The sequence below is a fragment of the Bos mutus genome, chromosome 7 (assembly GCF_027580195.1).
Source record: "Bos mutus isolate GX-2022 chromosome 7, NWIPB_WYAK_1.1, whole genome shotgun sequence".
Lineage (NCBI taxonomy): Eukaryota > Metazoa > Chordata > Mammalia > Artiodactyla > Bovidae > Bos > Bos mutus.
Genome location: NC_091623.1, coordinates 87504822 through 87517910, shown reverse-complemented (window position 1 = coordinate 87517910; position 13089 = coordinate 87504822). Strand labels below are relative to the sequence as shown.

General features: G+C 44.6%; 1 protein-coding gene across 1 annotated transcript in view; it reads left to right on the top strand.

Annotated features, from left to right (window-relative positions):
• The first annotated feature begins 431 nt into the window (after positions 1-431).
• The window catches only part of TRPC7 (transient receptor potential cation channel subfamily C member 7), a 142917-nt gene continuing 130259 nt past the window's right edge, over positions 432-13089 (top strand). The window contains exons 1-2 of the mRNA XM_070374748.1: positions 432-490; positions 1965-2742. Coding sequence (XP_070230849.1) covers positions 432-490; positions 1965-2742 — 837 coding nt within the window. The remainder of the gene's footprint in view (positions 491-1964; positions 2743-13089) is intronic.

The window sequence follows — 13089 nt, the reverse complement described above, 5'->3', positions numbered from 1 at the left end:
AGTTCTTCCTAAAGAAGCAAGGAGCACTCCATCAGGATTTATCATCCACAGTTGCCTTTTGAGGGAGCTGCCCATCATTATTGCTTTCTCTTTTTTGCAGATAAAGAAGCTGTTCCACTGAATAGTTTAGCAGCTTCTCCCAAGAAGTGTGACTCAGGCCTAAGCATGATCAGAGTATAGTCTGACCTCAAGTCTCTGCTTACCACCAGATTTGGGGCCCCCAAAAGAGCTAAAACTAGAGCATGTCAAAAGGTAAAATTAGCAGAAAACTAAATAGAGCCCAAATTTTTAAAAATCACAAGACTGAATGGCACTACATTTTTTTAAAACCTCAAAACACTAAGTATAATTTAAAAACCATCCTCTGTGATTATTTTTATCTTTTACAGATGACTTAAATGAAATACTGAGTACTCTTAATGCATCGAGACATGACCAATAACAAAAAGACAATTGGGAACATGGGAAATAGTTCAAAACCAATCCCCAAGTATGTACTCTTTAGAACAGAAAGTTTCTTATTGAAATGCACACCATGCTAATATTATTTGAATAATACAAGTGGGAGAAAATGAAAAAATATGGGTAGGGCCAACTGGAGAATAAATAGTTTGAGAGGTTCAAGTTAGGGAACACCTGGTCCAGACTCTCTATTTTACAGTTAAAGCATCTTGAACTGGGGACCTGCTCGAGCAGCCAAGGTGAACTAGAGATGGGATATCTGGCTATTATTTTCTCCAGTCTGCCATTTTAAAACCCCGACAAACTAAAGAGTAGGTAACTTGTCCAGAATCACAAGGCTGGCAACAGGTGGAGCCAGGATGCCTAGTCTTGATCTTCTAACTTGAAAGCCTATCTCTCAGCCTCACTTGTCTCAAGATCATCGTCCAAGATAAGGATAATAATAGTATCTACATCATAGGGTTGATACAAAAATTCCACAGGCAGTATATGTGAAGTATATAAACCTCTTAGTACAGTTCCTGGCATATCAGAAGGGCTTAATAAATGTTGACTACTACTAATGGTATTGTATTAACGTCTATACTGTGCCACAATGGGGAAGAACAACACGCTAGAAATAAACCCAGCGTATAAACTAAGCTGCTTCTCCATCCATATAAAAATCCAGAAACTACAGCTGAATTTCTTCAGGCAGGCTGCATCAGTGGCCATCAGTAAGCCGCAACGAGTCTAGGCCCGCTCCATGCAACACCGTGACCTTTGGTAGGTGTTCAGGCTTCATGGGGATGAGAAGAAAGCACATCCCAATACGGTAGAGGACTGAAACAGAGGTGTGGCCACGCCTGTGTGTTGCTGCAGTTTTGTCATAGTGCAGGAGCTCAACTGGGGTAACACACCTGAAGCAAAGGCCTTAGTATCCATGGTGGCCATTTCTATGGCAGAAGCCCTGAAGAAGTGGGCACACCAACAGGTGGGAGGGGAACAACATGGACTGAGTACGTGCTACAAGCACGCTACCTCACTTAATCCTCCTACCGACTTCAGGGCACACAAAAAGTTATCCATGCTATATTGGTAAAAGCACAGAAAAGCACAGCGCTAAAGCACAGAGAAGTTAAGTGACATTCTCAACTTTGCACAAAGGAAATAAAACAGTTGTTAGCCTGTTTCAGCCACATCATGACCCCACCCTCTCCACCTCCACCCTTAGCTTGCCCTGAACCCACATTTCAGCTCTTTAGACACTTCTCCACTGAAGGAGAACAGACTTCTGGGTAACTAAGCCAATACTCTTCCATTAAGTATAAGAACAGTTCAGGTTGTTCAGTTTGTCTTAATCTCAGTGCTAGGACAATACTTTCTAATAAGATTTCATAACTTCTCAAAATATTCCAATTATGACTTTCTTTTTCATCTCAAGGATGTCTGTTTGCTCTGCTCCCTGGGGAACCGTCGGATCCTAGGAGAGTAACTAGCATCTCTGCCTTGTCACCCCACAGGTTTGGGAGCAGCACCTTCAAAAACATGCAGCGCCGGCACACGACACTGAGGGAAAAGGGCCGCCGCCAGGCCATCAGGGGTCCTGCCTATATGTTTAATGAGAAGGGCACGAGCCTGACGCCGGAGGAGGAGCGCTTCCTGGACTCGGCCGAGTATGGCAACATCCCGGTGGTCAGGAAAATGCTGGAGGAGTCCAAGACCCTCAACTTCAACTGCGTGGACTACATGGGGCAGAACGCGCTGCAGCTGGCCGTGGGCAACGAGCACCTGGAGGTCACAGAGCTGCTGCTCAAGAAGGAGAACCTGGCGCGGGTGGGGGACGCGCTGCTGCTGGCCATCAGCAAGGGCTACGTGCGCATCGTGGAGGCCATCCTCAGCCACCCGGCCTTCGCGCAGGGCCAGCGCCTGGCGCTCAGCCCGCTGGAGCAGGAGCTGCGCGACGACGACTTCTACGCTTACGACGAGGACGGCACGCGCTTTTCACACGACATCACACCCATCATCCTGGCGGCCCACTGCCAGGAGTACGAGATCGTGCACATCCTCCTGCTCAAGGGCGCCCGCATCGAGCGGCCCCACGACTACTTCTGCAAGTGCAATGAGTGCACCGAGAAGCAGCGGAAGGACTCCTTCAGCCACTCGCGCTCTCGCATGAACGCCTACAAGGGACTAGCGAGTGCTGCGTACTTGTCCCTGTCCAGCGAAGACCCAGTCCTCACGGCTCTGGAGCTCAGCAACGAGCTAGCCAGACTAGCCAACATTGAGACTGAATTCAAGGTAACTCTCCCACTTCCCACCCTGCCGGCAGATGGCCCAGTGGGCTCTTCTGGGTGTGTCCAGGAGCCACGTGGGCTGTCTGCCGATCTAACTGTCTAACTCAGGGTCTCTCCCGTTCAGGCTCCTGGGGAGGAAGGGAACTTCCTCAACCTGTGGCAGATATAGGCCTGATGGAAAAGCAGCCCCATTAGGTGACATATTGACAAACACAAATCCAAACAGTTAAGAGACATGCAGGGCACAGGGAAGGTTACACTGTGGTTCTGGTGTAAATGCCCCAGCTCTGTCCCAGGCAGCTCAGAAAGAGAATGTCTACAATACTTTTCGTTGTTTCCTAGTCCAGGTCTTGGACTTCTTGATTGTCTCGCCAAGTTTACATTTGTCAATTTTCGTTTGTCTTGTTCACATCTCTAACCCATCCTGGACTGTGTTGATCCTAGAGTCAATAGCAATAGCTTGCTGAATTGAAAAAGGCTTACAGTTATGTCAAAGGGCTGAGGAGGCAGTACACCAAAATAAAAATGAAACTCTCTCTGTAGAGTTGGACTTGTCATCTCAGTAGGTGGGCCCTTGTCAAGCCCCTGAGAACACTTAGAACTACCAGGTCAGCCCAAGGGATGGAGACCCATCTCCAAAGTTCATTATTCAATACTGGTCCTGCACTTTTACTGTCAATGGACACTCCTCCCGAAAGAGAAAACTTGACCTAATTCTTTTAACAGTTTACTAGTAAATTAAGAGTGAATGTTTAGTGGACATGTACTATGTGCCAAGCACTAACTTCCTTACCTATATGATGTTTAACCCCCTCAATGACCATTGGTATGGGTACCATTATTGTGCCCATTTTATATGAGGGCACAGAGGTAGAGCCATAACATAAAGCAGATAAATGGTAAAACCATTGTTCTAATCTAGGTACTCAGACCCCAGAGCCAGCTCTTAGCCATTCCAGGAAGTTATGAGTCAAAGCCCTTTTTCATACACTGTTTCTCAGAGTTTCACTTGTTTCTATCTGAAAGATACCTTCCAATGCAGAGGTGTGACTGAAAGAGAAGAAACTACACCTGGGCTCATAATTCCTCATCCTGTCATTCAATCAGAGCCTGTGATGCCATGAAGCAAGCAAAAAAGTGTCACGTGTGGGGCGGACAATGAAGCTGGCACAAGATGTCACTGGCAGGAAAAAAGTTCATTGTCCAAACAGGATGTCAGTGCAAGAGTTGCCCCTGCCTGGGACACAATTAGTGCCCAAGAGTGGGCACCAACTCACAGCAAAGGAGGCCCCACGGACCATGTTGTTCAGAGAGATCTCAAAAGAAACAGAACTGAGCTGGGCTTTAATGAGCAGGAAGAACTGAATCAGTGGTAAGAGAGATACAGGCATTCAGAGGAGGAAAGTGGAGGCAAGGGCCAGAATGGCCCATAGCAGGCAGGGGACTGATGAGAAGCTCCATGTGACTACAATAAAGACTTCCTCTAGGGGCACACAGGAGGAAGGCTGAAGAGATGAGTGGGCATATCTCAGAGGGCTCTGTGTATCAAGCTGAGCAGTTTGGATATTATCCTCCTAGAAATGGTGAGCCGCTGAAAGTTTGTGATTAGGAGACTGAAATTAAAGCTAGGGTTTTGGAAATTTACTTGACTGGTGGGTAACATGAGTTAGAGGATTTGGGGTATGAGACACTGAGACTGAAGAGAAGGACAATTTAGTTGTGCATGCATGAGGCCAGTGAAGCCTCTCTGTAGGAACGGGATCACTCACAGTCAGGCACAGAGCACCAGGCTTACAGGAAGCTGCAGGGCTCTGCAAATTATGAATAGATGAAAAATCCTGTAATTAAACTAATTTTACTCCATCTGTCCCCTTATCTTGGATCCATCTACTGAACTGGAGCCACTTCCATAAATCCTGTAACATACATAGCCTCATCTAGAGAGACTTGGCATTTGTAGATGTGGAAATTAACCAAAGAAACTCCCAAGGAATGCAGTTATTGCCTCTCAAATCCTTGTTCCTATACAATAAACCATCTACCAGCAATAAGGTCAGTGATGTCCCAAGGAAGCTTAGTGGAATTTTGCTTGTTCCCTAGGCTTCAGACTAAATTCACACAAGCATTTAAAAGAAATGCTTAATCTAAGTTAAGACACTTAACTTAGATTTTTCTGCCCAAGAAAAAAACAATTTAATTTTTTGGATCAGATTATATGGATAATGCCACAATTCTCTGCTTATCTGGAATCTGGGAGCGTGCCAGCTTTACTAAATAAAATGATGCTAGACTAACACTTGGAAGTACATCTGAACCATTTGTTTTCTTTACTAAAACCCAAAGTCTAGCATATTTTAGAATATTCAGTATCTAAAACTGGAAGTTTGTTGAAACCATCCACTATGATATTTTGATTTAACAAGTAAATTGTGAAAATCATGTACAATTAAGAACATGACTAACATGATGACAAATCTTTTCTACAATGCAATGAATAAGAGCATGATAAATATATTTCATGGCTATTAACATCCCCCAAGTTACCTTTGTTTGAAATAATGTCTTTCAGATTGTCAACAAATGGTGCCTTACAAATTAACATAAGCGTTCCTTTAGAACTTTATTACTTATTCAGCTATCCTTGTATGTGCATTCCTGACATCATGAATCCTCTCAGAGAAGAGAGCAGCTTATTAGTAAGAGGGAGGTCAAGTCACAAAAAAAGAAAAAAGAATGTGTTCTCAAATGCACTCTTCAAGAGTCTCTTCCACTTTAGTGGGACCATGTGTCATGGAGATGACCCAAAGCCATCAATGGTGTGAAAAAGCTCTCAGGTTCTCACTGGAGATGACCTAAGTCATCCTCCAGATCCTCTAAAACACTCATTCTGGGAGTGACTCTTCCTGACTAGAAAATAGCATGCATGAAAACCTGGATCTGGTTGCCCAAGCTATTGTTTCTAGCGTCTTTTTAATTTATCACCAGAAGAAAGTTTAGTCATTAGCAAGAAGTATAGCCAATGTCAAGGTCTCCAGTAAATTCTGGCTGGAGTCAGATGTCTTCCTGCAAGCCATTATTTTTAGTGTAGGAATTATACACAGATTTTCTTATGTCTTTCTAATCTTCTTGGGTCTAGAAAGATATCAAAACTTGACATGGCCAGTAAGGCCTTCCTAATGCCATGAATGGTGCCTAGTAATCTAATAAAGCACTCCATAAATATTTGAATAAAGGAAACCCTAGAAAGATAATCATTTCACTGATGAAGCATGTGATTACTTTTATCAATGATTTAAACTCTTCTAACACCTATAGATTTCACAGAGGTATCTGATGGACCTGGAGAAATGGGGACACTCTAAAGGCTACAAGGTGGCTGAAAGGACAAAACTTAACACATTAAATGTGTGAAGACCAATCCTGGGCTGTGCCACCTGGCGTCGGTGACCACTAAACTCCTGGAGGGCAGAGAGTGTTTTCCTGGTCTTACCACACAGTACAGAACATGTGGCATCTGGGAGGCACAGCCCACAAATGACGTTTGGTTCACTGATTTATCTACACGGTAGGAGAGAAAAGAAGGGGAAATCTATCGGATGGGCTTTTCAGAGGTGTTTCATCTTGATGGAATGGCCTCTGTGTAAAGGTACCTGGATTAGCATGGAGTAATAAGAGATTTGCCTATCTCAGCTGAGTTACAGCTTCTGTCACCAAGAACACAATAAGGTCTTTACACTGCTCTTGACTTAGCCTTGTTGGTTTTCTCCTGCTTGGATTCTCATCCTGATAAAAATGCTCAGGGTCTCCTATATTATGCTGGTGTCTTTTCGGTCAAATTCCTGGGCATTCTGTCTATATGAGTTGTTTATACATAGAGATGTTGTTTCAAAAGGATTACAGATGTTCCCCTTTCTTCCAACTTAAGAGTCATGCCGACAGCAACATCTAGTGGGGATAGGAAGGGGATGAGGAAGCAAAGTGCTACAAGCAAAGTGCTATAAAGTGCTACAAATTTTATAGACCAACATCCTAGGCAATACTATAGAGGGATGTTTAGGGCTTTGGAAGGAAAGAGAAAGCAGAATGGGGACTAGAGATATTCTTCTTGTTTTCTCACCTTTTGCTTAAATTGGAAAAGTATTCAATGTTCACAAGTCAAGAAACTGTGGAAGCTCAACAAACACTTTACCCTAGGTATTTAAGATTTGATCATCCTGAGTAAAAACAAGCTCCAACTTAGAAGGCTTTTCAAGGCTGTAAACTGTGCTTCAGTGACAAGCAGTTTATTCTCAGACACCGCAGAGGAGAAGAGTAGGGGGACAAGAAAGCTAAAGCGGTAACTTCATCTTGCTTAAAGTGTTGATGATTTTTCTGTTTGTCGATGGGTTGTTAACGACATGTATTATGAGAAATAGATAATGAATTATGTATCAATGTTTGTGTTGCCATTTTAAGACCCATAAAAAAAATCTCCTCAGGCCTAAAATACCACAAATTAAAAATGCAAATAATGATAAATCGGACCAATTTGCCACCTGCTACGATCTCTAGTGAGATCCCATTGTGAAAGGTAAAGATGTTGAGATGACAGTTTGCAATCTGCTTGCAAACTTATCGAAATGGAAGAGGGAAGAGGAGGGGAAGGAGTGACTTGATATTGTGGAACACCTTTGGAGTCTGGAGTCTGGAGCCAGGGAGCTGGAGTAAAGGCCTACTCTGGGTCTGGGGCAGTACCGAAAGGTCACCAAACCCACTGCCCCCAGCCTCCGGTAGAATCTGTTTCTCATGTGCTTTGAATGTTTCTAATATTTTTAAATTTTATAGACCAACATCCTAGGAAAATACATTTCCCTGAAGCCTGAAACCTTGGCTGGTAGTATAAACAAATGCCTGCTTAACAGGCAGGAAATGACTTGAAAATTGTTTCCTTTTCCTTTGGGAAAATATTTTTAAGCTGTGAAAGCTGCAGGTCTTAAAAGTGAGTGGTTGTCATTGTTGAAGAGAATCGGGCAGAAACCCCTCAAAGCGGTCACTTATATCATCCAAAGACCCTCAGGGATGTGACTGTGCCAGCCCAGCCCTCTGCTTGAGCATCTGAGATGCAGAATGTAAGCAGAGAAGAGACAGATCACAGATGTCAGGTGAGGAACTGTAATGGAAGCCCCTCGCTACACATACGCAGGTAAAAGGCGGTCAGATCACATGTTGTTGGTCTCCATACCTGAGAGAAAGATCCAGGGATTGACTGATTTCAGGAGGAGAGACGGAGATGATTCTGCCCATGTCAGCTTTGTCTTTGTCTATTTTTCTATCTAAGTGTCTGGAGGAGCACTTTCACCCGAGCATTCATTAATGAGTCATCACAGGAAAATGAACTAATTCATGTGTCCGTTAATGACAACTTTTCATTGGTCACAACTTTCTGCTTCTGCTCGTTATGCCAAGAGTATTAGCCTCTAAAATACAGGGAGACAGAGTCAGCAGGGTGACTGGTATTCAGATGGGATACAGGAGGCCACTCTGCTAGATGAAGACAGGACAAGGATAGGGGACAGGCTTTGGGTGAGCACCCGGAACAGCCATGCTTCATTTTCTCAAAGCTATGGAAGAACATAGAGCATGGCTCTGGGATCTGAAATGACCTGGGTTCCGGGTCAGAGTCATCTCCTAGCAATCATACAATCTTGGGCGTTTATTAGAAGTTAGTATTCTTATTTGAAAATGAGGCTGGGGGGAGGGAACAGGTGTTAGAGAAGAATTGCAACATGTCTTCCCTACCCCAACACTTGCCCTCACCCTAATCTCTGTAAATGACATCTCGACTCATCCCATTATTAAGAGCTTTCAATGCCTCATCCCACTCAGCTTCCAGGAGTTCCTGGCATGTATCAGGTACTCAGTAAATATTAGTTCAGTAAACAAATAAATAGAGTCAGTGAGTGAACTAATGACTAATGACCTCCAAGGGAGTTGGTGAAGACTAAATGAAATGAAGAATATAAAATTCTTTGCAGAGGACCTGACCCATAGTAAGTACATAATTTTCCCCATACATGGCAGTGGGCAATCCCACTTTGTTCTTCAAAGCCCACTGGATTTTTAGCACTGCAACTTTTCTTCCCAATAAACACAACTTAAGCTTCAACACCTCCTCTATTCAGAGGGTCTTCCTGATTTCTGCTAAGCCTCCCTCCCCAAGCCCAGAGTACAAGCTGTCTGTGTGAGCTTTATGATTAAAAAAAGGGCAAGAGAGTATCTTCCAATTGGAAAAATGCAGACCACTGAAATTGAAGACTCCCGGCATGCTGCTACAGTACTGCTGTGAAAAGAAGCAATGCGAGCAGAAAAGACAGAGGCTGCAAAGGAGGGGAAGGGAGGAAATGGGCAGGCAGAGCTCCTGCCAAGTACAGACAGAGATTGTTTTTTGAAAAATATCTCTGTGGAAGATTCATCACGACACACACACAGAAAAAAAAAAAAAGCTGGGAAAAAATCATTTCCTATACAAGTGCAACTATCAGTCTGAAATATCAGAGATACAGAAAAAATGAAGGCAGTTCTTGGAGGATATCAGTCAATGAGCAGTAGCGCAAATTGCATCAAAAGGAAATGATGAAAATGTAGGGCTTTTCTCTGAAAAAAAGTTAAATTCTGTATATAAATTAATCACGATAGGGCAAAACCAATCAAGTGTGCTGCACACACCATCAACAGGGAGGCATGTGTTTTTCTAGCAGCAAATTCACATGCAGATTAAATGTGGAAACTCTTATGTCAGGAGGGTGGATGAAAATAAGGCCTGTAGACCCACAGAATGTCAGAACTAGATGGACCCGAGTGACAGAGCTATCTGAAAATTCAGCATTCATGCAGCAAATACTTAATTAAGCCTCTAGTATGAGCCAGGCTCTGGGTTGGGTGCTGGAATGCAATGATGAAAAGATGAAGTTCCTGCCCTCAGGACCTCACAGTCTAGCAGAGGAGACCGGCGTTCTTCATGTACTCACACAAACAGAGCTTTACAAATCATGCTGAGTGCTAAGCAGTAAAAGAGCAATTTGCAAAGCGTTGCCTTAGTGGGACAGCTGACTCTGTGTGCGGGTGTGCGTGTGCTTAAAGATTTCTCAGAGATGACAATATTTAAATGAAAATGGAGGGTATGGGAGAGATAAACAGACAGCAGGGAAGGGGGGAGATGGTTCCAGGCACAGCAGCTGTACATGAAAAAGCCCAGAGCAGAGAGGGAAAAGAGAGGCCTTTGGAGAGAACTCTGAGTAGCTGCCTGTCACAGGGAGGAAACAAGAGAGAGCAGGTGACAGAGGTGCTGAAGAACCCCTTGGCCATGGCCTTCCCACTTGGCAGCCTTGGTAAGAAGCTGGACTTCAATTCACTGCAGGGTGAATGGGGAGCTATCTGAACGTTTCAGCAGGTCGTACACTCTGCCTGGTGCACTAGTATACCAAACGGCTGGGAGGGGACAAGACTGGAAGGAGTTGGACAGGAAGGAAGCTGGACGGGAGGGGGTGAGGGGGGAGTGGCAGAGGGACCAGCACACCTCAGCCTGCAGGTGACTCTCTAGAGCTGGAGCGACAGCACAGTCGGAGAAGGTGAAGGCTCCTGGCTGTTTCCAGGACTGCTTTCTCGTCTAGGAGCTCCTGGGAACTTCTTCTGTCCCTGGGACCTCTCTGCTCTCTGGAGAGGCATAGGGAGGGAAGGAAGAACACAGCCTGCTCTCCTTTTCTCCTCCAAGGTGGAGGCCCTGTGGAGTAGCAGGAGCGTAGGAGAAAGATGAGAAGTCTGACTTTTTACCTTGAACTCTGGAGGTGCAGAGGGGCGTGTGCCCCCTGCTTGGTCCAACTATTCACTGCACGGCCAGCACAAAGCAAAGTGGACTCAGAGGTGACAGCCCCGTATAAAAAGGATTCCACTTGACTGTAACCTTTCCATTGTGTTTTCTAGATTCGGAAAACATCTTTCTCCCTGTGTATGCTGCATAAAAGCAGAGAAAATGTCTAATCTCATGTCTGATTAATGCTCAACTGGAGCTGGTTTCAGCATAAATAAAGGCACGCAGGAGACCTCCCCTGTTGTCCTCCACGGCTCTGGATGTTGGGATTACCAGGCCAGGAGGATGCTGGGGGCAGATGAAACCTCCCTGCAGATGAGGAACCTTCCCTGGCAAACTCCCAGTTCAGTCTAGGTGGATATATTAGTCTCCCAGGGCTGCAGAAACAAAGCACCACGAATGTGGTGACTTAAAAACAACGGAAATTTGTTTTCTCACAGTGCTGGAGGCTAGGAGTCCAAAACCAAGGTGTTGGCAGGGTCCCTGCTCACTCTGAAGCCTCCAGGGTACAACAGGTGCTTCCTTGGCAATCCTTTGCTGAAAGACACGTCACTCCAATCTCTGCCTTTGTGGTCACATAGTGATCTCCCTGTGTGTTTCTGTGCCTCTTACCCTCTTCTTCTAAGGTCATTTTTGTTGTTCAGTCACTCAGTCGTGTCTGACTCTTTGCAACCCCATGGACTGCACCACACCAGGCTTCCCCGTCCTTCACTATCTCCTGGAATTTGCTCAAATTCATGTCCATTGAGTCAGTGATGCCATTCAACCATCTCCTCTGTTGTCCCCTTCTCTTCCCTTCAATCTTTCCCAGCATCAGGGTCTTTTCCGATGAGTTGGCTCTTCACTTTAAGGCGGCCAAAGTATCAGAGCTTCAGCTTCAGCATAAGTCCTTCCAATGAATATTCAGGATTCATTTCCCTTAGGATTTTCTAATCAGAGAAGGCAATGGCAACCCACTCCAGTACTCTTGCCTGGAAAATCCCATGGGCGGAGGAGCCTGGTAGGCTACAGTCCATGGGGTTGCTAAGAGTCGGACACAACTGAGCGACTTCATTTTCACTCTTCACTTTCATGCATTGGAGAAGGACATAGCAACCCACTCCAGTGTTCTTGCCTGGAGAATCCCAGGGATGGAGGAGCCTGGTGGGCTGCCGTCTATGGGGTCGCACAGAGTCGGACACAACAGAGTCGGAAGCGACTTAGCAGCAGCAGCAGGATTTTCTAATAAAGACCAATCATTTTATATTAAGGGCCCACTCTATTCCAATAGGACTTTACTTATAACTGCAAAACCAATTTCCAAATAAGATACCATTCTGAAGTGTTAGGAAGGATGTGAATTTGGCAGACACACTACTCAACCCTATACCATGGGGTAGCACCAGGTTGAGACACTGAGGAAGGCTGATACCAGGAATCCAGGCAGACCCGCAGAGCAGGGCAAGATAAAAGGGCAGAGGTTAGTTATTCTGGGAAGCCAAAGACAGTCCTAAAACTAGGTGGTCATTCTGGGAGAAAGGAGAGAGACAACTGATGCTTTCTACTGACCCAGGCACAAGCTGAGATACAGATAGGAATTCTGTAACTGCCTGTGTCTGTGTGTGTGTGTGTGCGCACGCATGCATGCGTGTGTGTGTGTCTGTCTGTCTGTCCAGAAGAGACAGCAAGGTAAGAAGTGGGGGCAGCTGACAGAAGCAATTGGGGAAATGGTACTGGGGTATGACCTCTATCAAGTAGTAGAAAAACATTTTCAAGTGTTGCATTCGGGAATAATGAAAATAAAACAAATTGATTATAAATATTCAGAAAATACAGAAAAGTAGAGGGAACAAGTAGGTCACATTCATTCTACCATCTAAGAATAACATATTTTGGTATGTTTCCTCTCAGTACCTCCTCTATCCCCAAGTAGAAAGACTGAATTAATACTATGACTTAGGTGATGGATCCTTACCATCTCATTTTTGTCTCCCTTCACACTTTATCCTCATTTCTACCCCCCCACCCACCCCCCAAAAATCACCCACTTCAATAATATTCATGCACTTAAGGCATTTCCCCATGTGATATCAACATGTTATAAATAACTGTTCCTAGGAAGTGTTAGTGTCATGTGTTGGGAGGAAAACTTTTCCATTACCATCTTAGGTTGCAATGGTTGGGTGGCCTGTGACTTGACTAACAAAAGATAGATTAATAGGAGAAAAGACGAGAGTTATTCATATGCACACAGAAGTGCATGAAAGAAGTGGCTGGCTCCCTCAAAAGCTAAAGACAGGGGTTTATATACTAACTTAGCAAGAAAAGGTAAAGGAAGAAAGGAATTTTAAGGAAAAAGAGGAAACACATGGGTTTTAGGGAAACAAATGGAGGCTTGAGAGTCAGTGATGTTTGTTCTTATCCAGGGGGTCAGTCTCCTTTCTAGCTGTAATCCGTGCCCCCAAGTCCCCACTAAGGGGATTTACAGCAACTGTATTTTGGGGAGGCTCTGCTTGGGTCAGCAAA